Source organism: Triplophysa rosa, unplaced genomic scaffold (assembly GCF_024868665.1).
Source record: "Triplophysa rosa unplaced genomic scaffold, Trosa_1v2 scaffold34_ERROPOS2810744, whole genome shotgun sequence".
NCBI lineage: Eukaryota > Metazoa > Chordata > Actinopteri > Cypriniformes > Nemacheilidae > Triplophysa > Triplophysa rosa.
Genome location: NW_026634353.1, coordinates 99,830 through 124,819, shown reverse-complemented (window position 1 = coordinate 124,819; position 24,990 = coordinate 99,830). Strand labels below are relative to the sequence as shown.

General features: G+C 39.9%; 2 protein-coding genes across 3 annotated transcripts in view; both read left to right on the top strand.

The window, feature by feature from the left end:
* Positions 1–2,867: 2,867 nt before the first annotated feature.
* On the top strand, positions 2,868–4,261 carry LOC130550505 (cytochrome b-c1 complex subunit 10). Its single transcript, XM_057327985.1, has 3 exons — positions 2,868–2,983; positions 3,553–3,684; positions 3,868–4,261. Exons 1-2 carry the CDS (start codon positions 2,934–2,936, stop codon positions 3,671–3,673), a joined length of 171 nt encoding a protein of 56 aa, XP_057183968.1. The 5' UTR covers positions 2,868–2,933; the 3' UTR covers positions 3,674–3,684; positions 3,868–4,261.
* A 346-nt stretch (positions 4,262–4,607) lies between these two features.
* Positions 4,608–24,990, top strand: part of mbd3a (methyl-CpG binding domain protein 3a) — a 30,873-nt gene continuing 10,490 nt past the window's right edge. The window contains exons 1-6 of one of the 2 annotated variants that reach the window (XM_057327984.1): positions 4,608–4,765; positions 5,631–5,787; positions 12,873–13,010; positions 23,785–23,875; positions 23,999–24,176; positions 24,256–24,402. In XM_057327984.1, coding sequence (XP_057183967.1) covers positions 4,752–4,765; positions 5,631–5,787; positions 12,873–13,010; positions 23,785–23,875; positions 23,999–24,176; positions 24,256–24,400 — 723 coding nt within the window. In that variant the 5' untranslated portion in view covers positions 4,608–4,751 and the 3' untranslated portion in view covers positions 24,401–24,402. Of the gene's footprint in view, positions 4,862–5,630; positions 5,788–12,872; positions 13,011–23,784; positions 23,876–23,998; positions 24,177–24,255; positions 24,403–24,990 lie in introns of both variants that reach the window. The other variant, XM_057327983.1, reaches the window with a different exon arrangement.

Sequence of the window (24,990 nt, the reverse complement as noted above, 5' to 3'; positions counted from 1 at the left end):
CGGTCCTTCAGGTCGATTGCCATGAACCAATCCTGACATCTGACAGATGCCAGGATGCGCTTCTGCGTGAGCATCCTGAACGTCAGCTTGTGCAGGTGTCTGTTCAGGGTACGCAGATCTAGGATGGGGCGCACCCCCCCCCCCCGCCTTTTTTGGGGACGATGAAGTAAGGGCTGTAAAACCCCTTGGACATCTTGGCTAAGGGGACGGACTCGATCGCTCCCTTCGCCAGAAGGGTGGCGACCTCGCCCCGTAGTACAGGAGCATCCCGGCCTCTGACCGAGGTGGCGAGGATGCCTCGAAACTTGGGCGGGTTTCTGACGAACTGGATCGGAGACTGATCGTCCTTCTCAGCCACCGTGAAGGTGTGGGAAGCTCGAGCCAAGCGCCCAGGGACCGTGACAGGGGGACTAAGGGAACGATCTGCTTCATCGACCCCCCGGGGGGTGGTTCCATGGCTGGCAGTGCGGGTCTCTCGCCGGGGAACCCCCGGGAAGAAGACTGGCTCTGCTGGTTTGCCTGCCTGGCGATGCAGGTCCCCGCACCGTCGATTTGAGAGTGCTGAGGGCTGCAAAAACATTCGATGTTGCTCCTCGCCAAGACGCAACGTCGAGTGGCCGAACACCGTCTGACAGAGGGTGAGAGCGGCTGTGAAGAACACACAGGGAGATAGGAAGCTCTTTTTGTGAAAAGTGGGCGCTAGGCCCCCGTGGGCAGCCTAGCTGATGTTGGAACGGGGCAGGAACCGTCCCGGATCAACCGTCCAGCGATGACATGGCTGGAAACGGGCCCGATGGTGTTAACCTCTCTGGGGTCTTCCCGTCAGGGTCGCTTCTTCCTCGAAGGTTGCTGACGGGGTGGTGGTCTCCCCTTCGACGCCATTTTCCGGGGTGCCGCCTGGGTAGGGAGCGCTGGAACCGGAGCTGGCTTCGAAGGGGGCCGGGGCTGCTGGGAAGCAGAGGCCGCACGGGAACTCGAAAGCCTACGGGCGGCCGAGTCCCGGCGGGGTAGAATATGGCTAATCGCCTCGCACGTTCCACCTCGGGCACGTCGGCGTAACCCCTAGCCGCCCCACCATCGAGGGAAGAGAGAGCGACAGAACCGGTCTGACGTGTATGCGCCGAGAAGGGGGCGTTCCACGTCTTCGTCAGTTCCTCATGCACATCCGGGAAGAATGGAACCGGGGTTGGGCGCGGCTTGGAGTCGCGCTCAGAGCCCAAGAACCACGTGTCCAACCGTGAGCGCTGGGGGAGAGGCACCGGAGTGCACTCTAACCCAATGCACACGGCGGCCCGGGAAAGCATGGCCGACATCTCGACATCCGCTTCCTCCTGAGCTCGTCCCCCCTTGGGGGGGAGCTGCAGAGAGTCGTCGGGATCGGATGCCAGCAATTCGCTCTCCGATGCTGCGAAGGAGGACACTATTTTTCATTCTGCTCTCAGGCCGTTTCACACAAAATGCTGTTTTCTTTGCAAAACTCATATTTCTGATTCTCCTGACTGCTCAGACAATGTATAAATAAATAAATGAAAAGACAAATAAGCGTGAAAAAATATATAATTACCCATAAATAAGGAAATATAAGTATAAATACTCATTTATTTTTGCTTTTTTACATTTCTTCATGGATTTATTTTTGTATTCATTTATTTTTAATATTGTCACCTTTGGAATTCCATAGGGCCAAGCACTTCTTGTTGAAATATAAAAGTGTTATTGATACAAGATGTTCATTTTGTAAAGTTGGCAAAGAAACAGTGTATCATTTATTTTGGTCATGCCATTATACTGAAAATTTTTGGAAAGATATTAGCTCATTTCTTAATGAGAATATTGAGAGTGGGTTCTCAATAACTTTTATGGATATTATTTTGGGATATTATGACTCTGACTTGAACAATGTTCAATTGAACAATTTCTTTGTAAATTTTACATACATAAATCAAATGTAAATTCGCCAATAATAAGCCATTATTTCTGGTCTTCCGAAAAGATCTTAAGATGTACCTGGATTCTATTTCACCTTCTTTTAATAAGAAAGTCATTAAGACGATTTCAGTTTGTAAACACTTTAATTTATATACAGTATAATTTAATTTCTTACCCTCATGTTTGTTTTGTTTTCATTTTTTTTCTTCTCTTTTACTTTTGTACATTTCAATCTTTTTCTATGTTCTATGGTGATGATATGGAACATACTTTTTACATCCTGTATGCATTGTATAGCCTACTTTGCATATGAAAATGTTTACTTTTTACCTGCATGTGAACGTGTCTTGTATTTCTTTGAAGTTCAATAAAAAAACGTAACACAGGATCTACGTCGGAGATCAACATTGTTTCGATGCCGCGAGAGACATTGATTCAACGTCGGTTTGCTATCTGGGTAAAAGCGTCTGCCAATTGCGTAAATGTAAAACAGGGAGACAATATTATAAGATACAAAGAAGTATAAAGTTGTTTATAACATACGTAGGGATCAGATAATTTACACATATTTAAGGACAGGGCACTCAAATCTTTTGACACACAGGTTTGTGTGATATGTGTTTAATAGATGTGACAGTAGAACATGTTTTGTTGGTATGTCCTGCATATGAAAGGGGGTGTCTGAAAGAAGAACTTGATATAATGTATGGAATTTTCCTTAAATAATATTTTGTATGATGGATCGAATGCAGTTAGACGAGAACGAGTGCATTATTTAAATTGATCAGGAACAATAGATTAGCATTTAGAATATAGGGAAATATGGTCAATTCTCTTCACACTCCATCATAGCAGGTTGCGGTATGCACCTATAAATTGGTTCGCAACCTGCCATTAAACCTAAAGAAGAAGAACTCTCGCGTCGCGTACAGGATGACGTAACATCCGCAGCGTTTCCTTCGGCGAGTCCTGCTGGTAGTACACACACGCACGTAGGTCTGACAATGTTGGGCAAAATAATCGGACAGAAATACGTGGCTATCGCGAAAACATGGTAGGGTCATGGTAAAACTCTGTTCATCAGGAATACTTTGTTTTACTGTTAATATTGGCATCTGTTGGATTTTATTCATAGTTTTGTCCTTGTCACGACCTGTAACCTGCTAAGCTAACGAATTCAGGTCATGACAACACACACACACTGATGTTTACATCTGAGTATGTTTATTTAATTTCATAAAGAGTGTTTGAAATACCTATTTTACATGCTGTGTTTGAATAATACATGTTTGTATGTTTATCTGTCTTTGTATTCATTAAGTGCTTGATTGTCATAGTTTTTATTAGATTGACTTCTTAAGATTTCATCAAATTCCTCTTTTTTTTTCTTTATTACTGTTACTGTTTTTATTCAAAATGTTATATATATATTTCTGTCTTATCCTTAAAGTTGTTTTACTTGATCTTTTTTATTTTATCACAACAAGCATTTCAGTGTTGTCATTGACATCGGTACACACAACTTGAAACAACAGTTTTAGGCTGCTGTTTTACTGAAATGTAATGTTCTTTAATACTTAAGCAATTTATGTTTGTCTGGTGTTTGCTGTCCTTCATGTCCAGGGTCCCCACGCTTGCTGTCTGGGGTGGAGTTGGAGGTGTTGCTCTCGTTCACTTTACAGACTGGCGGATCATCTTGGACTATGTTCCCTATATTAATGGAAAATTTAAGAAGGATGATTAGAGCTCCAAAAGGTTTGTATTCCTAGCTATTTTCATTAGGATTTGTTTTATTTAGCCTCACTGTCTGTGTTTAAGCTGTGTAAAATACTTTTTATCCATTTGGTGCAAATGCAGATTTTAGGAAAATAAACCTGGTGTTAAAGTGCCATTACATTACATTTCTGATGTTGTTGATCTTTGATTTTTTTTCTTTAGGTCTGTTTGCTTTGGATGGATGGAAAATGGAGATGGAATCACAGTTGGAGATATAAACATCATTCTACCATGTGAAATGAACTCATAAATCCACATCCATTTCTATTGATTACTTAAAATGAACAACATTATATTTATTTTTTGGAGCATAATCCATTTTGTCATGTGAAGGGTCAGGTCTCACAATCCATATAAACCTGTCACATCAAACTGTGTATTGTCTGGAGAAATGTACCTGTGTGTAATTCCACTGAAATCTCTTGACTGTGTTGAGAGTGTTTCATTGAAGTCATTACATTTTGTTGTGGACCTGAGCTCTGTTTTTATTTTGTCACCTGCTTGACCACAGCTTGACTGGTGGTGCTTGTTAATAAATAAATAGAAATTATTTTGAGTTGTTTGTGTATTGTGATCACCTGCTATACAGTTTACTCGTCTTTTTTTATACATAATAGGGCCTTTTTTTAAATGGGACCTCAGGTCATCAAATGCAAGGTTCCAGAAATAGCTTACAAATCTCTTTAACTAAGTGTTTAATGGAGTAATATTGACGCCACAATTCTCAAATCTAAAGATTTATTTATCTTAATGTAACGCAACCTGACTCGATTCGCAATGAGCTAATGAACCGAATCTACGAATCAACATCACATCCGGTCAATATATTCAGAAACAATTCGATGTCAAGAGTTTTTTAATTGCGATTCTACGGATAAACGCATCTCGATTCGCGAACCGACTCCCTCCGAGTTCATCAGAGTCGCGAGTCAGAAGGTCGTTGGGTGAGCGCGGATAGAGAGCAGCGGCCCGGCGTCTTTAACCCTAAACATTTGCTGCTTTTTCTTCGAGACAGACTTCGGGAAACAGACAGACTTTCCAGAAACATGGAAAGGACAAGGTGGGGGTGCTCGGCCCTCCCAAATGGTTGGAAAAGGGAAGAAGTGACCAGAAAGTCGGGCTTGTCCGCGGGGAAAAGTGATGTCTATTACTTTAGGTACTGCAGTCAGTGGAGTTAGCCTGAAACCAGAGAGCCGACAGAAAGTTCACTTTAAATACTCGTTTGCTATGACAAACTGGACTTCTATCGATACACCAAACGCTTTAACACGTCATTATATCCGATAAATAAGTTTTTTTTGGTGAAGTGTAAATGACAAAGCGCGCGTTTTTGTGTCTTACGCGAGTTAGCAGCGAGTGCTAAATAGTGATAGCAGATATGCTAACTCTGTTATTGTTTATATTTAACGTTATGTGCTCTACACATTGATTTCTTTGCTCGTAGAAAGAAGTATGCAGAGTATTGAATGGACTTAATTTATGAGGAGTTTGTAAAGTTGAGATAATAGTTGGGGGTTAAATTTATTGTCAAGGTTTAAAACTTCTTGAACGTGCAAAAAAAAAACAGTACAAGTATACTTTTAGTACAAGGTACCAGGGTAATACCATGTAAATACCGTGGTACATAAATGTCATAATTCATAAACGTTCTTTATCACTTTACCATAGTATTACCCCATTATGTTTTGCCATCGGATTTGTGAAATTGTTAGCCATTTATTATCATTTATTATTTTCTTATTATATTATGTTTTATTACTTATTAGTTTGCCTTTAGTTTTTTTATGAATATGTGCAGAGATTTCTTGCTTGAACATTATTTATGAAACGTGATTTTTGAAACATGACTATAAACTTGCTTGAGTTTTAAGTGTTTTTTTTAATGTTTTGTTTTCTTAATACTTGAACTTTCTCTCTATTTTTAGTCCGACGGGGAAGAAGTTTCGTAGTAAACCCCAGCTGGCCCGCTATCTGGGAAACTCCTTGGATCTAAGCTCTTTTGATTTCCGCACAGGGAAGATGCTGATGAGCAAACTGAATAAGAACAGACAGCGGATACGAAACGATAACAGTCAAAGCAAGGTAAACACTGAAGGACAGGTGAAGTGAGGAACATTTTGATGGTCAGAACTAGGGCTGGGCGATATGACGATGTTATCGTATATCGCCGATGTCTCGCAAATATCCCGATGTCGATTACAACAGACAGATACCAGACGATAATTGATAATAATGGAAAATACGCGTAATAACATTATCATGCGATGTAGGCTTTAGCGTGAACGTTAATGTTCATATGCCCAGGCAGTCAGTAACAGTGACAGAATTTTGGAAACGCTGTTTTGTTAGGTCAGTTGAATGAGCTGCTGTTTTCTGCCGGTCGCTGCACATGTAACCGGGCCCAGTAACAGGCCAAGATAACCGACAACGCCACCGGGGTCAATCGCCCACGGACATAAATTAGATGCTCTTAATAGGACACACAGGTTCGACAGCTTGGTGTTGGGAATGACAACAGAGGCGTGACCTTAAAGTTAATCGTTTTATTTACCAACCTTATAACAATGACAATTAAGATCAGTATGAAAAATATCTTTAATTCAGAGACACTTTGTTAAAAGACACTTCAGAGGGAACTCCTTAATAAAAGCATTTAAAACTCGGTACAGATCAAGCGTAGTTAAATGACCCTGAGAGGAACCAGACCTGGGAGGAGGAAGAGAAATGAAAGCGCAGATCACTAGGTCTCACACCAGTATGTGGGCACACACCACTAAAAAATAGATCAGTGCAGTCAATCATTCACTTCACACTAACCACGCTACAAATAACCCATGCAGTGAAGACCACCTCACGCCACCACACATTGAGGATAGGATGAGACCCACAAGATCCCCGCAGACAAACAGACTTCCTCAGGCTGGTCCCTGCAATGAGATCAGACCACACTCTTTCAGTAATTCGCAGAGTAAAAGTTGGTATGAGAATGGTGGTTGGCATATACTTAACTCCCAAAATTAAATAAACAAAATAAAACTAATGTAAAGCAAACACAATCATAAACAAAAACAACCATAGGCAAAACAGCAGAGCTTAAACCGAACAGCCAGGCGTGAGTATAAAAGATCCCTCAATACACATCTCCAAGGGAGTATCTGTAAACATAAAAAGAAGACTATTATAAACCCCTTTGCATGGGCATTATACAGATTATTGAATATTCGTTAATTAAACATACAACAATTATACATTAGCACGCCTCTTTCGCTATACCATTTAGCATATTTACACACAGTCAGTCGCCAACCACCCAAAGGTTATACCCTTATAAAATCGTTTCTGCATCCATACCTATGTAGAACTCTCACTCTGAAATGATAGACAAACGCAGCGTTCTGTTCTTCGCTACTTTCCTGCTCAATGCGGCACCCTCTGCCCCGTCTAACACACATCCACAGCGCATATGTTCCCAAACTTAAAATAAGAAAACATGGTTCCTTTAATAACACCAACAATGTACTGCAGTCCACACCTCTCACACACATACCTGTAGTAATCCGCATCGATCTAACCCTTCGGCGTGATACTCCTCACCGTTGTAAGGCAACGCAAACCATATGGCTCCAACGTCAACTCCGTTGGCCGCTTGTATGCAGAGGTGGGTAGAGTAGCCAAAATCTTTACTCAAGTAAAAGTACAAGTAACTAGAGAAATTGTTACTCAAGTAAAAGTAAAAGTCACTATTTTAAAAACTACTTGAGTAAAAGTAAAAAAGTATGCAATGAAAAAACTACTCAAGTAGCTAGTTACTTAGTTACTTTGTATCTATTTATATAGGCCTACAACATAAAATTAATATTAACGCCAATATTTTAATATTACATTTTAATCAATATTTTTAATTATCATAAGCAGATATCTTTGCAATATACTGGAGAGATTACTAGAGAGACTAAAGAATAGACAAACACAGAAGAGACGAGCATGTCTGTAAATTTCATCTAGTCCTGATGTCAATGTAGTTTACACAACTTATTTAGAATATACCATGTCAAACTAAAGCATTAAATAAACTCAGAGCATTTCCTAAGATGATCTAGAACATCTGCAGTGCTCTCTAAATGAAATACACATTTTTTAACAAAGCTCATGTTTTCTCGTGTTGTGTCACGTGTGTGTTGTGAAACGCTCTTACTTGTAAACAAACAGTAAACAGTGAACCACACGCCCATCAACAAGTTTTCTTCCTTCTGTTCTTCAAATGTATATTTCTGCAAGCCCACGTCTCTGTGTCTGACAGGTAACGCACATGTTGCTGTGTCTGACAAACAGGTCGCGCGAATGCGCGCATATATGGCGGGCATTTATCATTGCTAGCAAACAATATGACACATTTGCAGTTTTGATTGTATAGATATAGATTAATAACCACTTCATCCAACGCTCTTTGTGTTCTGCATGTTCTTAAATTTCGCGCTACGAGGAGTGAGTAATCCTGCTTCAGATGATTCAGATCGTGCTGCGAACTGAACAAATCATTTGAACTGATTCATTAGCCTATTCAAATGGTTTTGCCCATAGTTCAATTAATGCTTTCAAAAGAATCGACTCAAAAGAATCGATCACTCGGGAATGCCCGTAAAAAGAGAGGACAACCTTGAAATAAACAACGCGTTTTAAAAAGCATATTTTAAAATGAAGGAACGAAGGAACGTCACGCAATGTAAGTTATGTAACGAAGTAAAAGTACAGATTTTCTATTAGAAATTTACTCAAGTAAGAGTAAAAGTACACACTTTTAATTTGACTTAAAAAGTACATATTTTCCAAAATGTTACTCAAGTAAATGTAACGAAGTAAATGTAGCGCGTTACTACCCACCTCTGCTTGTATGCTTACGGCTTCAAATCACGCAGTTAGATTCCTATCATGAATAAGGAAATCGATCAGATAACAAAACGAAACCGCTCTCTCAACAAAACAATGCTGCACTCATACCTTACGACGCTGCTCGGGGATTCAGACACCAGATGTAAAACACCAAAAGAGGAACAGGAAGTCACATCTGCCATACTACGGCAGCTATTTATAGCGCCAGACAACTACATGCTCTGCCCTAAGCACGTCTTTACTGCTCACAAGGTCACACACAGATAGACCAAGAGAAAGACGAGCTGCGTCGGTAAAGCAAAACCTCACACTCGCGTGGCTGTACCGGTGTTCGAATTGTCCTACCCTGTCAGATTTTCCTACCGCAGGGCAAAACTTAATATAATCTAAACCACCTCGACAAAGTAAACAGGTAGGATGATTTCACAATGCAAAATACCCTGTCAGATAGTCCTACCATCTTAAAATAAACACATAAAATAAATTTACAGCGTAAATACCCTGTCAGATTATCCTGCCAGCTAAAAGAAACATGTAGGATTAATTTACAGCGCAACACCCAATCAAATTGTACTATAGGTATTAAATAATATGTAGAATGATTTAACAATGAAAATACATCATATTCCCGTAGCAGTATAAAATAAACAGGTAGAATGATTTTATAGCGCAAAAATGACGTAACATTGATGTGCGCATTAGTGATGGGAAGTCCGGCTCATTTCTGCGAACCGGTTCTTTCGGACAGTTCCGGTTCAAAAGACTGGTTCACCGATTTTCTTACGCTCTGACGTAATGACGTCACTCGCCCTGACGAAACACGTCAAGTCTATCATCCCTACCGGCTGGGATGAAAATACACTCGGCACATTCAAATATAAACCAAAACCAATAATCATAACTTCTGTCAGTTAACACATCAGGTCATGATCAGACACGTTTCTTACATATACGTTTTGCAACTAAAGCACCCAAATAGGCACAGTGAAGTGCAGCAGCAAACTATGACATTTTAAGTCTTAAAGATAAAAAGTGAATAATTAATCTTCATTAGCATTTTACAGAAACTATATGATCCATGCATAATTCAATACGAATTATGTGTTATTAAATAAACTTGCGCTTTGCCAGGTTGCTCCATATATTTTCAGTCCTCGGTCACGTGGGCTCGTAACATTAGCACAGCATCAGTTGTCCACACTGTTCTGTAGCCTCACGGTGAATCACGCATGCTCACTATCATTAGCTCATCGGTTCTCACTCACTCAGTCGGACCGACTCGGACATGTCCGAAAGAAGCGGCTCTTCGGTTCGTGTAATGCTGAATAGAAAGCTATTGCAACCGGCTCTTGACTCGAGAACGAGAACCGCTCTAGCAGTGGCATGAACGTAAACGGAGCTGCAGATTGGTTTACGTACAGTGATAAGGCAGTAATAAAGTCCTAAACATATTTCCAATGTGTTTTATAGTATCACATCTCTGTTTGATAAAAATATTTGACTTGGACGCTTTTTATCTGTTTTTAAAATTATACGCATGCGCAGTATAATCGGTTCTTCGGTTAGTGTACTGCTGAATCGAAAGCTGTTGCAACCGGTTCGTGTCAGAAGCGATTTGCGAACCGGCAACCGGTCCGACGGTTCACAAATCGGACATGTCCGACAGAAACGGTTCTCGTGACTCTAGATTCTTCTTCAAGGAATCCGCTTGCTTCTCGCACATGATGATTACGTCATGTTTATATTTATATAATTCAATGAACCAAAGAGAGCGCACGTAACTCCTCTCTTCACTAAGTTACATTGGCTCCCTATAGTCGCCCTAATCAAATTCAAGACTCTGCTCCTGGCCTACAAGACCACCACTGATTTGGCACCCCCTTACCTTCACTCGCTAATGCAGACGTATATACCCGCCAGATCCCTACGCTCTGCAAACGAACGACGTCTTGTGGTGCCATCCCAAAAAGGTAAAAAATCTCTCTCACGTACCTTCTCGGGATAGGTTCCACATTTATGGAATGATCTGCCCGCTGCTACAAGATCAGCAGATTCTGTAGCCATCTTTAAAAACTGTCTGAAAACACATCTCTTCCGTCAACACCTGACTGATCAGCTCTGACTTCTATCTCTTTCCTACTCTTTCAAAAAAAAAAAACCTTAGCTCTGTATACTGTGATAGGCTATATGAGACCAATTTTCTTTTTGCACTTATGCTTTTTGTTGTCCTTATGTTGTTCCAATTGCTTCCATTGTTTCCCTCATCTGTAAGTCGCTTTGGATAAAAGCGTCTGCTAAATGACTAAATGTAAATGTAAATAATCTTGTTTAGAAGTTAAATAAGATGTTCATGAAAACACCATGGATTACTTATGAAACAAATAAATGTTTAGTTTTAAGCTTATTTGAGTTATTACAAAAACTATAATGTATATGGCCAAACACATCCTCATACAGGGATAAGACAGAAATTATTGATAATTAATGTTTTTCATTATCACAGTTTCTGATGTTTCACAAAATATTTGACAAACATGCTTCTTGTACAATTACACAAACACGCATGCGCATATTATAAGCTGAGTTGAACTGGTTCACAAATCGGACGTGTCCGAAAGACAGCTCTCGGTTGGTTCAGTGGTGATCCGAAAACTGTGGCAACCGATTCTTGAATCGAGAACGAGGATCGCTCTAGGCAGAGCGTTCGATAGAACACGCCACTGCACGCATGCTCAGTATATCAGCTATCTTAGTTATAGCTTGAATAGTTTCTCCGCTCGTGCTTAACAGTTCAGTTCAGCGTGTAGTAGTGTTCTGTTGGATTTACTGAAAAGTCATTGATACTGGCTGGTTTATTTTGAGTTGGATGGGTTGTCATGCACGTCAAAAGTGAGTAACTGAAGGAATTTGTGGATAAGTGCTTTTTTTAGACGTGAACCGTTTCGAACGATTCAGTCCGATTTGGGGAACCGGTTCAAATGAACGATTCGCTCGCGAACCGGCCATCGCTAATGCGCATGGATGAAATAGGTAGGATGAAATTTCAGGACACCTGCAACATTTTTCTACTGCATAAAAGCTATGGTTTATCTACGTGCTTTACCTGATGAAAGAAGTCACTGCAACACTGGTTTGTGCACGTGGCGCGCCTGTGTGTGTGTGTGCACGCGTGCCTGCATGCGTGTTTGTTTGGCACTTGGCGGGTCCGGAACGAATTCCCTCCCGGTCCGTATACGCAGATTGATCGTCTGCGCAACGTTGCATGAAGTCAAACACACCCGATATTATCGGATACCACGATGATTTTAAAGTCGATTATCGATAATTTTTTTAAACGCATCGCCCAGCCCTAGTCAGAAAAGTTTACTCTTATTCTTTTGACAAGTTACCAATCACAATCTTCTGCATCTTTGAGACAAATGCTTCAAGACAATTTTTCTGATGTTTTCAACTGTTGTAATGTTCTTGTAGACCAGGGGTCTTCAACTACTTTTCTTTGAGGGTCAGATTCCAAAAGTATAAATAGGATGCGGGCCAGTTTTTTCCTATATCATAATTTCTTGTTATTTTGTATTTCCGTTATTTATTGCATTTTGTTCCTTTTATACTGTTTTTGTTCCTGTTACTTACAGGTCATATATTAAAACATGCACACAAATATTGCATCCAGTATATACCTATTCATGATATTTAATTAAAAGGGGTATTGTCTTTTTAATTGTATTTTATATTCCCTAATACGCTGAATGAAATTGCTGTTAATTTACTCAATTTTACACAAGTGCAAGTTCTGGAGGGACATGAACAGTTATTTTTTCGTAAATATAGCTGTTTAAATCATACATAATGAATGCAGTAATAAAAACAACATAGTTTTTCCTTATCTGAGACAACAGTTCACGTGGTGTAGTACTCTTCCTGCAGTTACTTACAAGGGCACAAGACCTATCGTGTGCGCAAACCAACCTGTGGCTGTGGATTGCCGATTATAACATTGCAAATAACATTAAGTTTCTTGGACAGACCGATCAAATCGCTAATCGAGCCGCGGGAAATACTTTCGTATTGAATGTAGCAGCGTTTTGGACTTTCAAAGGTGTGGCGTCTCAGGATGCGCATTTCTTAAAGCACACCATTCTTAAAGTTTCTCCACTTAGGCTATTTGAAATGTTAAGGCAGGCCAGGTAAAGATGATTGGCGGGCCGCATTTGGCCCGTGGGCCGCCAGTGGACTAGCCCTGTTGTAGACTGAGAAACTGGTTGCTGGTTGTTTTCTAGGGTAAACCTGATCTGAACACGTCCCTGCCGGTCCGACAGACAGCATCCATCTTTAAACAGCCCGTCACCAAAGTCACAAATCACCCCAGCAATAAAGTCAAGACAGACCCTCAGAAAGCAGTGGAACAGCCCAGACAGGTACGTCATCTTTACACGTCAGTCTACAAAATCTCTTTCCAAAGCGACACTGATTTTCAGAGTCCTGTAGAACGTATCATTCACACCACTGAAAATTCTGTCATTTATTTACCCTGATGCACATTGTTTTTGTCTGTAAAACAAGTTATGATAGCAGAAATCTTTCTTTACGCTCTGTTGTTTAAACAATGGCAATTTATGGTTTCTAGGTCTGTCTAGCTCCAGAAAAGACGGGAAAAGCACCCTTAAGAATCCATTCAGTTATATTTTACAAAGCCTCTCAGGTTAAAAATATGAATATGTGTGAAGAACAGAGCAATGTGTAAGTTGTTATTCGCTGAAGCTCACAGAGGGCCTCATTTATGAAACGAGCGTACGACCGAAAACTGGGCGTACGGTTGTTTCCACGCAAAACTCTTTCAAGACAGGTCTCGGCTCGTGTACGCAAGTTTTGAGATAGGGCGAATGTCCGAGTATGTTTTACCCTTTTGATAACCGATTAGGAATAATGACAAATAGAAAAAGAGATTACGTTTAGTAATGCGATTTCTTATTTTCATTACATTAATAAAGTATTTTCTTTTATAGCCTATTTATATGATCATTTAAATGCCTGAAATTACAAGGTTAATGGGTGCTTTGATGTAAAAAACTTGAAAATATAACTAATGAAATTTTTGGCTACTTTTAAGATAATTTACGACAATTAAAATGCACAGTTAAAAGTAAAACATTTAAAAAACTACAATAGGCCTAATCAATATATTTATAAACAATGGGTTAGTTTACCTATTTGCAAGATGATAGCTTCTTTGTTTGACAAATATGCATTCTAATGAAAACACAAAAGCATGATTTAATGTTTTTTTTTATTTGTGGGATGTTCCCTTGGGGGTGGAAGATGCGCACTGGGTCACAGCTCGAGATTGCCTGGCTTTGTGTGGCAGGCTCCAGGCCGGTTTGTGGGGGCAGAAGACCGCTGGTTCTTGCCTTTGACAGATCTGAAAAAGAAAAAAATAAAGCAAACTTAAAACTGTGTGTGCTTGATTTAAGCAGCCTGAAATGCAAGATTAGCAGCATTAAATCCCATTTAGAAACATGCATCTGTCTCCTCCGCCGGAGACCATTTTCTCTTCACCTAAATGATTTTTTTTAATAAAAATACATTTACACATTTAATTGCACCGCAAAACTGATCAGTAGGGCTTAATTAGGGGTCAAGCCCCGAAGGTGCGAAGACCCGTATTGTATCTGTTAGTTTTCTTATTATTATTCTTCCGCCATGGAAATCTATGGCAGCCCATAGAACCGTACGCAGGAAAGTTTTCACACAGATAGTGGACAGTCCCAACATTATCCAGAGCAAATTTGGAGTCTCTAACTCAATCCCTCTAGCACCACCAACAGTCTAAAATTTCACATACATTTTTTATCATAACTTCTGAATCGTACGCAATAGAAACAAAATTATTTTTTCATCTGAATTCTGAGCTCATGTCAATTCGAATCCAACCTATGCCGTCATTTTCCATCATGAAAATTTTCCTGCCATTTTTAATTATTCAAAAAACATACTTTTTCAAACTCGCCCTAGAACTTTTCACAGATTTGTACAAAAATTGGTATGTAGCATCTAGAGCAGAGGGGGGCAAACTACGGCCCGCGGGCCATATACGGCCCGCTGAAAACTTTCATCCGGCCCGCGAGCCACGAGGGAGTTTTTTTTTAAATACTGCATTTGAGTAATGTTTTGGTTCTGAATTACTAATTTGATGCAATACAAGCGAACGCCAATAGGTGGCAGTATAAACGCACGCAGTACAATTAGGGCCTAACGTAGAATTAGAATGCATTGGTAATAACTCGGACGTTAATGAGTGAAAATGAGTGTGGCGAAAAAAAGAAAAGTGGACTCTGAATGTCGTGTGTTCAACGAAGAATGGACAACAAAATACTTCTTCACCAGTATCGGACAAAAGGCGGTATGTCTAATATGCCATGAAAGTATTGCCGTTTTTAAAGACTACAACCTCAGTCGTCATTTTTCAAGCAAGCATTCGAATTATGCTGTGAACCTGTCATCTGCAGAAAAGGCAAACAAGGCTTTAAAACTTGCCACAAACTTAAAAGCCCAGCAAAATACATTTACGAAACAGTGCGCAATTCAAGAATCTGTGACGAAAGCTAGTTATGTAGTGGCACATAAAATTGCAAAGCACAGCAAGCCTTTTTCGGATGGGGAATTTGTGAAAAACTGTATGGTGGAGACTGCTGCCATACTTTGTCCTGGTTCTAAAAGTCAGTTTGAGAAAATTAGCTTATCGCGGAGAACAATCACCAGGCGCGTTGAAGTTATTGACGAGGAGCTGCTCTCCGAACTAAAAAAGAAAGCGGACGGCTTCAGTCTTTTTTCTATCGCACTGGATGAAAGTACTGACATCGCGGGCACTGCTCAACTTTTGATTTTTGTCAGAGGAATAAACGAAAATTTCGAAATATCAGAGGAACTTCTTGGGATGGAATCAATGATGGGAACGACCAGGGGCGTTGATTTATATGACAGTGTGTCCGTCTGCCTGGGGAAAAATAACCTGCCATGGGGAAAGCTGACAAGTGTCACAACGGATGGATCTCCAAACCTAACCGGTAAAAACACTGGACTGCTAAAAAGGTTACAAGACAAAGTAAAAGACGAATGCCTGAACTCAGAAGAACTAATATTTCTTCACTGCATCATACATCAAGAAGCGTTGTGTAAAAGTGTGTTGAAGCTAGAAAATGTTGTCAAAGTGGTTGTGAAGCTTGTCAACTTTATACGGGCAAGAGCGCTTAACCATCGGCAGTTCATTCAGCTACTTAACGAAACGGAGGCAGAGCACCATGACCTCTTATACCACTCAAATGTGCGCTGGCTAAGTCTCGGCAAAGTGTTTCACCGTGTCTGGGAACTAAAAGCTGAGATAGCAACGTTCCTCAATACAGTTGGTAAAACTGACGACTTTCCCGAATTACAAGACACAAACTGGCTGACCGACCTCGCGTTCGGTGTCGACACACTGAGGCATCTGAACGATCTCAATTTGAAACTTCAGGGAAAGGACGTTTTTGCGCACGAACTGTACAGCAACGTGAAAGCGTTCAAAGCCAAACTTGTATTGTTCTCCAGACATATATCCAGCCGAGATTTTGCTCATTTTCCAACACTGGGCGGACTAAGCTCACCAATAAAACAGTCTCACATTGAGAGGTACAGCAGCACTTTGAGCGACTTGCATGCAGAATTTTCCCGTCGCTTCACAGACTTTGCAAAAATTGAGACTGAGCTTGAACTTGTCTCATGCCCCCTATCTTTTGACAGTGAGAATGCACCACCAGACACACAACTGGAACTCATTGACATCCAGTGTGACATTACTTTGAAGGAGAAGTTTCAGACAACACCAGTTATCCAGTTTTATGCTTCACTGGATGAAAACAAATTTCCAAACATTAAGAAACATGCCCAAAGAATGCTTGTTTTATTTGGATCCACATATGTGTGTGAACAAACCTACTCAATCATGAACTACAACAAAGCCCACCGCAGATCAAACCTAACAAACAGCCACTTGTCAGCTATCCTGAGGATCTCTACATCAAAGATCACTCCAGACTTTGACACCCTTGCAAGGAGAGGGGACCAGGCTCATTGCTCACATTAACACTGTCATAACCATGGCTTGGAAAGGCAATTACTAAGGTTTTCCTGAGTTTTTATCAGACATAGTTTTATGATGACTGATATGTACATAGTAATAGAAGTGCAGTGAGATTATATCTGTTGTAAATATGACTCAATAATAGATATTAAATAAGAATTGTTGTTTAATGTGTTAATATGACACATTTTTCTGTCAGGTAATATATTTTCCATGCATACCTCCAGTTTAAATAAATGTTCTATTATCAAGGTTGTAGCATGCGGCCCTTCACTTGGTTTGCAAAACTTGATGTGGACCTCTGGTCTAAAAAGTTTGCCCCCCTCTGATCTAGAGACAGTGCTGACAAAAAGTTGTCAAAGGATTTTTGATTGGTCAATTCGTTCTCATACAGCGTGTCAACGAATTCGACGGAGAGCTCGCCAAAATGGATTTGATGCTGTATCTTCGCCAAACTTTCACATATTGACACGAAACTTGGTAGATGTCATCATAAGCCAGACCTGAGGTAACATGCTGTGTTTCGGCGCAGCGCCACCCTGTTGTTCTGGAGTTAGCAAAAATAGCTATTTTTGAACGGTTTGTCCAAAAATCAGAACGTTGACCTCCTAGATGCGGGGTGTCATGCCGAGTCGAACGATAACCAGTTTTCCCATGTCGGCCATTTTGGACGTTGGCCATATTGAATAATGTAGAAAAATGCTGTATTTTACAAACGCATTAGTGTATTGTTACGAAATTCGTATGGGTCATCAGCACCATGCCCTGAGAGAGCCCGTAAAGTTTCGGACCAGCGCCACCTAGTGGTGAGGAAATATATTTACAGGCCTATAACTTTGTCTGCGGTTGACGGATTTTTGTGGGAGTCATGTATGGCGTTAGAAGTTGGACAAAACTATGAGCGTGTAAACACAGCGCGCAAGCAGATTACAGCTGCGCGGGCACACTGAAAACGCTCGCGCGTAAAATGTAAACCTGTAGAGATCGCAAATCTCTAACTTGAACACAAAAACCAAGATTGTGCACGTAAATCAAGACTTACGAGGGGAAATAACAAACCCCCGAGTCAAAGCAGTCGCTCGCGCACAGTATTGACTACACGCGCTACGCGCGCGCGAGCTGGGATTCTTCACGCGTGCGAGTCATTTTGACTTTTGGCACTAAGGGGGCGGGACACTGCGATTTTGTGACAACAAATGCCATTGGCCATGCTCCTTTCTGGAACTCCCGTTGTGATTGGCTGTTGCTGCCGCACTCAAGACGATGACAGAACAGGAGAGATGGCAGGAAATTGGGGAAAATAGGATCTAAGGAATTCACATTAAGTCATATTTTATATGTTGGACCAAATGCAGGAAAATGAATGTGTGCAGTAAGGAGATTTATTAGAAACACTGGGTTAATATAAAAAATCAATTTATATGAAAGTCCTTCAGCTCTGCATTCAGCCATAGCAAATGTGAATTACCAGTGGTCACCTTTTTGTAGATAAGTCAGCAAAATAGATTAGTAAAATATGTTATGATATAACGTTATATTACAATTTAACATAGACCTAAGGATTTTTAACATCAACCCTGATACTACAGTCTTGTCATCACTTCAAGAGTGCAGAAGGACCCACAGCATGTCAGCTGCTGAAGATGGGCCGTTGGTGAAAGCGCTAGCATTAGCTAATGCTAAAGATTCGACATGTTTTACTTACATTTTACGTCACAATCTGTACAAATATCCCCAGTGTTGATCTAATCTTTAGCATTAGCTAATGCTAGTGCTTTCACCAACGGCCCATTCTTCAGCAGCCGAAGCAATTAGAGCAGAAGTTATTGGCCCTAGTATGATGTTCGTTTTATTTATCAAATTCCATTTTCTTCACTTTTAATTTGTGTGTATTCTGCCTTTAAATGTTTAACATGTTCTGTATTCTTTTTAAGAGGTAAATGATTTTTGTTAAGCAAAAAGCATGTCTAATAAACCATAAAACTTCAATGTATTAAATTTATTTAATATTATTAATATTTAATATTGTTTAATATTGTTTAAAAGTTTAAGTAAAAAATGTCATAAAAACAATATTTCATTATTTGTTAGGGTTTAGTGAGAAAGACATCGCTTTTTAAATTATGTCGCCATTAAAAGGCTCATTAGACTATGTTAAAAACAAGAATAGGCTACATTCTGTGTTTTTGAACACATTAAGCTATGTGGGTAAACAAATAATACAGACCAATCGCTTTTTATCTCATGCCAAGCGATAGAGAAACTAGTTAATACAGCAAACGGTCCTATCATATGGATATAGACTTTATATTATTTCACATATTCTTGTTAAAGAAAACCAAGCTATTTCAGCATGTGAAAGTCGGCTTCCATATTCCGGCTGTAGCGAAAGGAACTCATCCGTTTGCTCAGACTCTGAGACAGACAGATGACTCTGTGAAGCGAGTTGATTTGTACTTTTTGTTTAAATCATTTTGATAAATGTAATTTCAAACTTTGCTTATCTAAATCAGATGACGCTATATAATCTCTGTTTTATGGACTAACCACTACTCCTGCCTTTCATGTATAAAATATCAAATTCTAGGTCTAATACCAGCGTTTATAATCTTAACGTAATTGTATATAGCTTTTAGATTATTATACTCTTTTTATTTTACATGTCATAGGCCTAATACATCACTATTCAATTACTCATAGAGTTAGAGCACTGCAATCTAGAATGTCAGTCGTTTCTTCAAATAGGCTACAACAGACAACAGTGTTTTGCGCAGTAGGCTAGTGATGTTCAAAAATACGAGCTCGAAGGCTGCTTGCATTCGGCAAAGCCTTTGAATGCACTGCCTAGCAAACAAAAAACTCGGGCATTTACCATTGTGCATACATACAGGAAAATATTTCTGCGCATTTAAGTTCTTTTATTTGCCGTTTAATTAAACTATTTGTAAATGAGTAACAACAGGTTTTTTTATTACATCTTCATTGATAAATTGAAGATACAGGCTGATTCAGTCCTTGAATTATGTTTATTTGTAAAATTTAAATCAAAGGCAGCAACGCCAAAAAGTGAGAGTTCGCTCTTTTGTGTTGTTATAATGATGCCATTGTTTTACGGTGTGCTATACAGATTTTTTTCATTATGTGTTTACAGTTGTGAGGTGAGCAAGGTGCCCCTTCAATGAACACAATGGCCCCCTCACTTACGCCCTATAGCACCAACTCTGCCTGGACCGTCACGTCGGAGGATTTAAACGCGGAACATCGAAAACGTTAAATTATAATATTATATATATGAAGAGTATGGTAACTCCGTTTTGAATTTTTTTTTAAACGGAGTTATCTCATTTTGGAACCAAACTCTATATCATAACACATTTTACTAATCTATTGTACTGACTTATCTAAAAGGTGACCACTGGTAATGCACATTTGCTATGTCTGAATGCAGAGTGGAAGTGCTTTCATATAAATTGATTTTTTGTTATATTAACCCAGTGTTTCTAATAAATCTCCTTACTGCACACATTCATTTTCCTGCATTTGGTCCAACATATAAAATATTAATTAATGTGAATTCCTTAGATCCTATTTTCCCCAATTTCCTGTCATCTCTCCTGTTCTGTCATCGACTTGAGGGCGGCAGCAACAGCCAATCACAACGGGATTTCCAGAAAGGAGCAGGGCCAATGGCATTTGTTGTCACAAAATCGCAGTGTCCTGCCCCCTTAGTGCCAAAGTCAAAATGACTCTAGTCAATACTGTGCGCGAGCGACTGCTTTGACTCGGGGGTTTGTTATTTCCCCTCGTAAGTCTTGATTTATGTGCACAATCTTGGTTTTTGTGTTCAAGTTAGAGACTTGCGATCTCTACAGGTTTACATTTTACGTTACATTTAGCGTTTTCAGTGTGCCCGCGCAGCTGTAATCTGCTTGCGCGCTGTGTTTACACGCTCACATAGTTTTGTCCAACTTCTAACGCCATAGTCATGTCCTTAGATTCTGGAATCCTTGCAGAGTCCAACAATATCAAACATGCCAGGTTTCGCCTTACTGTGGGTTCACACCTCAGCCATCGAGAGTGTCAAAAATCGCTTTAAAAAAAAAAAAACATTATTTTTTGTGTGCAACCTACATTACAAACTCTCCTGGTCGAAGTGTAGCTTTAATGCAGTTGGTCAACTCAGTGTTATTTTGAGCAAATTAATTTCATTCCCGCTGGAAAACAAGCGTTCTAGCCGTAAAATGTTGCCTATAAATAGTGTTGCGCGCCGTCTCATCAAATTCACATCACGATGGAAGATCAAGTTGTTGCGTTTGGGGTGGCATTGCTCTGCCTGTGGAGAAGACGTCGGAGATCGGTGTGGGTGCATGATATTCTCCAAGCCCGTCAGCAGCTTGAGTAATATCACTGGCTGGTGCAGGAGCTGCGGCTGGATGACGGCATGTTCCAGCGATACTTTAGGCTGTCTGTGCTGCCTGACTGAGCCCGGCCATGGCATCTTTTCATTCCTCTGGGGTCAAGGGCTTCCCCAACCCCCCCTACCATATTACTGGCAGTTATTCTATCTTCTAGGAAGGGGTTGAGGAAGCTCTTGACTCCACTGTAGCGCCATGGCCGAACACTGCTCGCACCTGCTCCACTCCTCTTCCTCTCGGATTCCTACCTTCTAGGGCTGCCCTCGACTAGAGATTTCTTTAATCGACTAGTAGTTGTTCATTTAGGCCATTATTCGACTATTCGCACGTTTATGATATTAATTTAAATATTTCAATATACATTTAGAATGGGGACATCAAATAATGGTTTAAGCTTCATGTATGAAAAATATAACCTATAATGTGAGTATTTTCTTCAAAAACAAAATTCAACTGTAGCAATATTTTATAAATATAAAATAAATAGTAAATAAATGAATAAATAAAAATACAGCAAATTGAAGCACTTAAAAGAAAACATATCAGTGGAATTAATCAAGCAGACGGCTTTAAAATCGAAAGAAAAATCTGAGATCAGAACGCAAAAAAAAAAATAGGAATACATAAATATATTCAATACATTGTATTAGCGAATAAATAAAATGTAAGTAGTCACTAAACACTACAACAATATAGACCATTAACTTAACTCGCCTCAGTTTTTCCTTCGTTTTCCGCCTTCTTCATAAAGACAGGCGCACGGGTTTTACGGAGAACACTGAGATCAGTTTTCGCAACAATAAGGCCAAACTTAAGTTCCTGCTAAATTCCGAAACACCATGCCCCGGTTTCACAGACAAGGCTTAAGATTAGTCCCAGACTAAAATTAATTTTGAGCTGTCTTAACTGAAAATAACTGGCCCTGACGTATCTTAAAATATGTCAGTGCCATTGTTTTGTTTCAAGATCAGATCATTGTTCACATCAGTAATGTTTTTTTTCTACGGCATTTTAATAAAAGCGACTTAAATAGCCTAAATTAACTAAGGCATAGTCCTGGCTTAGGCTAAGCCTTGTCTATAAAATAGGGCCTAAATGTTCTGTATACACCATATAATAAAGCATATTATGTAAAGAAAAGCAGAAGCCTTGAACATGAATGCAAAGCGCTCACACTTTGTCCTGTGATCCTTTATTGATGTGCTTTTCGTTCATGTACAGGCTCTTCGGCATTTCTTTACATTGCATTTCTGGCGTTAGAAGCGCACAGATGGCGGAGGAATGCATTGCATGTGCTCAACAGATCTTGCAAACGTAGGATTGCATATTCCTCATTTTTTAGCCACCATGTTACTCTTACACCCTTGGACAAATAAACATTTAAACATGCTCATAATAACATTCCTTTATCCAAGTTAACGGTAGTGTTAAAGCGAACGGCTATGTAAAGCAACTAACGTGGTGCATATATGCTTTAAAAAAGATATGCAGACAATCGACTTTTAAAAATGTGTTCGAATAAGTGTCTTCTAGGGTTGCGTGGTAAACCGGTTCTGGAAATTACCGGTACATGTTAGATTTCAAACGGTTCAATACCAGAATTTTGCTCGTTTCGGTACTTGAAACACTGCTGTTCCAAAGTTCACCACTATGTGGTAGTATGCCACAGAACTGACGCAGAACCGGCAACATAGAAGAACAAGATGAATCACTCTTTATAAACAGCATCATTTTGTGGGACTTACAAACCCATAAAAAATACTAGTGTGGAATTTTTCTACAATATTCACTCACCATGACAGTATACTGTAAAAGGGCATTTCAAGTCAATCAACTGCAGTATTTCCTCTCTCAATCAAAAATTATTATTAATTATTTGCGGTCATTTTTACAAAACATAAATATCCAATAAAAAATACAAACCTCAGCTGGAGTTCGGTTCGCTGTTGCCCGCAGCAGTGATGTCTTCACAAACTGTTTTTCACTTCTTCTGATTTCGCTTTCAAGGTTAAAGGTTACATATCCAAATCGTAAAAGGTCCTCTTTTTGGCTGGATTACGTTTTTCCATGTCGCAAAATCTAGGGGCGAGGCGTCTACACCCTGAATTTATAGGGGCGTGATATGTAAATTATGATCGATTTCAGCCACCGCATTTATCAAGGTACGATCATTCATACGATGAGATTGACGGCATACAAATGTTTGATGATGACTCGCATGTGAACCCTGTCATAAGATGATTTCTGCACTGCTCATTTCTACGTTAGATTGATAAATGAGGCCCATTGACTCCACATTTCCATCTCGAAACAAAACATTTTTGGTTTGGTTGTCAAGCACTTAAAATTGTAAGTAGTGCGGCTGTATTTATGATGATATTTTGTAATTTTTGGCATGTAAACATTATTTCACTGGAAAAGATTTGCAATGTCATTTGCTAAATGTTTTATATACTTATATAGAAGCTTTTAAACCTACCAGACTTGACACAATGAACTGTCAGTGTGTGGAAAAGATATGTTTGATTAATTAGAAAGTTTTTCTTCATTTCATAGAATAAAAAAAAAACAAATTCAGGTTTTGAACAACATGAGTAAAATGTTTGGTTGAACACACAATCAGGGCAGATTATAAATGTACTTTATTGTTTTAATTCAAAGCTCTTCTGGGAGAAGAAGCTGAGTGGACTCCAAGCGTCAGATATAGCAGAGGAGCTGATGAAAACTATGGATCTTCCCAAAGGTTTGCAAAGTGAGGACATCAAACTCTCATACATTTTACTCCAACAATAGCTGGTGATATTTCTTCATATTTATATCGCTACTAAAGTCACATCTTCATCAACGGTCTGTGATGTTAACACGTGTCATGCAGGTGCTGGTCCAGGTTACACAGACAAGACTCTGATCGCAGCTCTAGCAAGCGCTCTTCACACCAGCTCTTCTCCCATCACGGGTCAGCTGTCTGCGGCGGTGGAGAAGAATCCTGGAGTCTGGCTCAACACAACACAACCCCTGTGCAAATCTTTCCTGGTTACTGATGACGACATCAGGTACATACAACCATTTGTAATTTACTGTAGATGAGGAATGCTGTTTATAATGTTCTCAAAGATTTTGCTGATCTGATAGGAAGCAGGAAGATCTGGTTTATAATGTGAGGAAGAGGCTGGAGGAAGCTCTCATGGCTGACATGTTAGCACACATTGAAGAAGCCTCTATTGATGCCACGTCTCCGCAGGAGGAATCCAACGATGAGGAGGAGGAGACGGGATAGCTGTAAGAAAAACTTTTCAGCACTTTTAAAGGGGGCATCCCCGTGATGCCAATTTTCAAACTTTAGTTAGTGTGTAATGTTGCTGTTCAAGCATAAACAATATCTGCAAAATGATAAAGCTCAAAGTTCAATGCCAAGCGAGATATTGTCTTTAACAGAATTCGCTTTTCAAGGACTACAGAGAACAGCTGAAATCGGACAATAGCCCTTTACTTTCTGGGTAATGTTGGACTTTTAAGGCAGTCCTGCATGTTCAAAAATTTGCAAGAGACGTTTCTCCAAAATTAAGCAGAAGTTTTATTATCAGATGTAAAAGGTAACAAAGCTTTGGGTTGTCAGACGATCTCCTCTCTCCACCACAAGCCAACAACCCAAATTATTCAAAAACACCCATATTTATTAAGTATGTGACGTCGCTCGCATCTTCTGACTCCTCCTCTGCCTTTTAAGGAGTGCTGCTCCCTTTCCACCAATCACCGTGAAGTCCTTTTTCTTAGTTCCTGCAAAATAACATCTCAAAACGTATATCCTGTGGTCAGTCGCCAGTCCTGAGGAATGTTCTCCAGGGACAGTTTCTTTTGGGGAGTGGT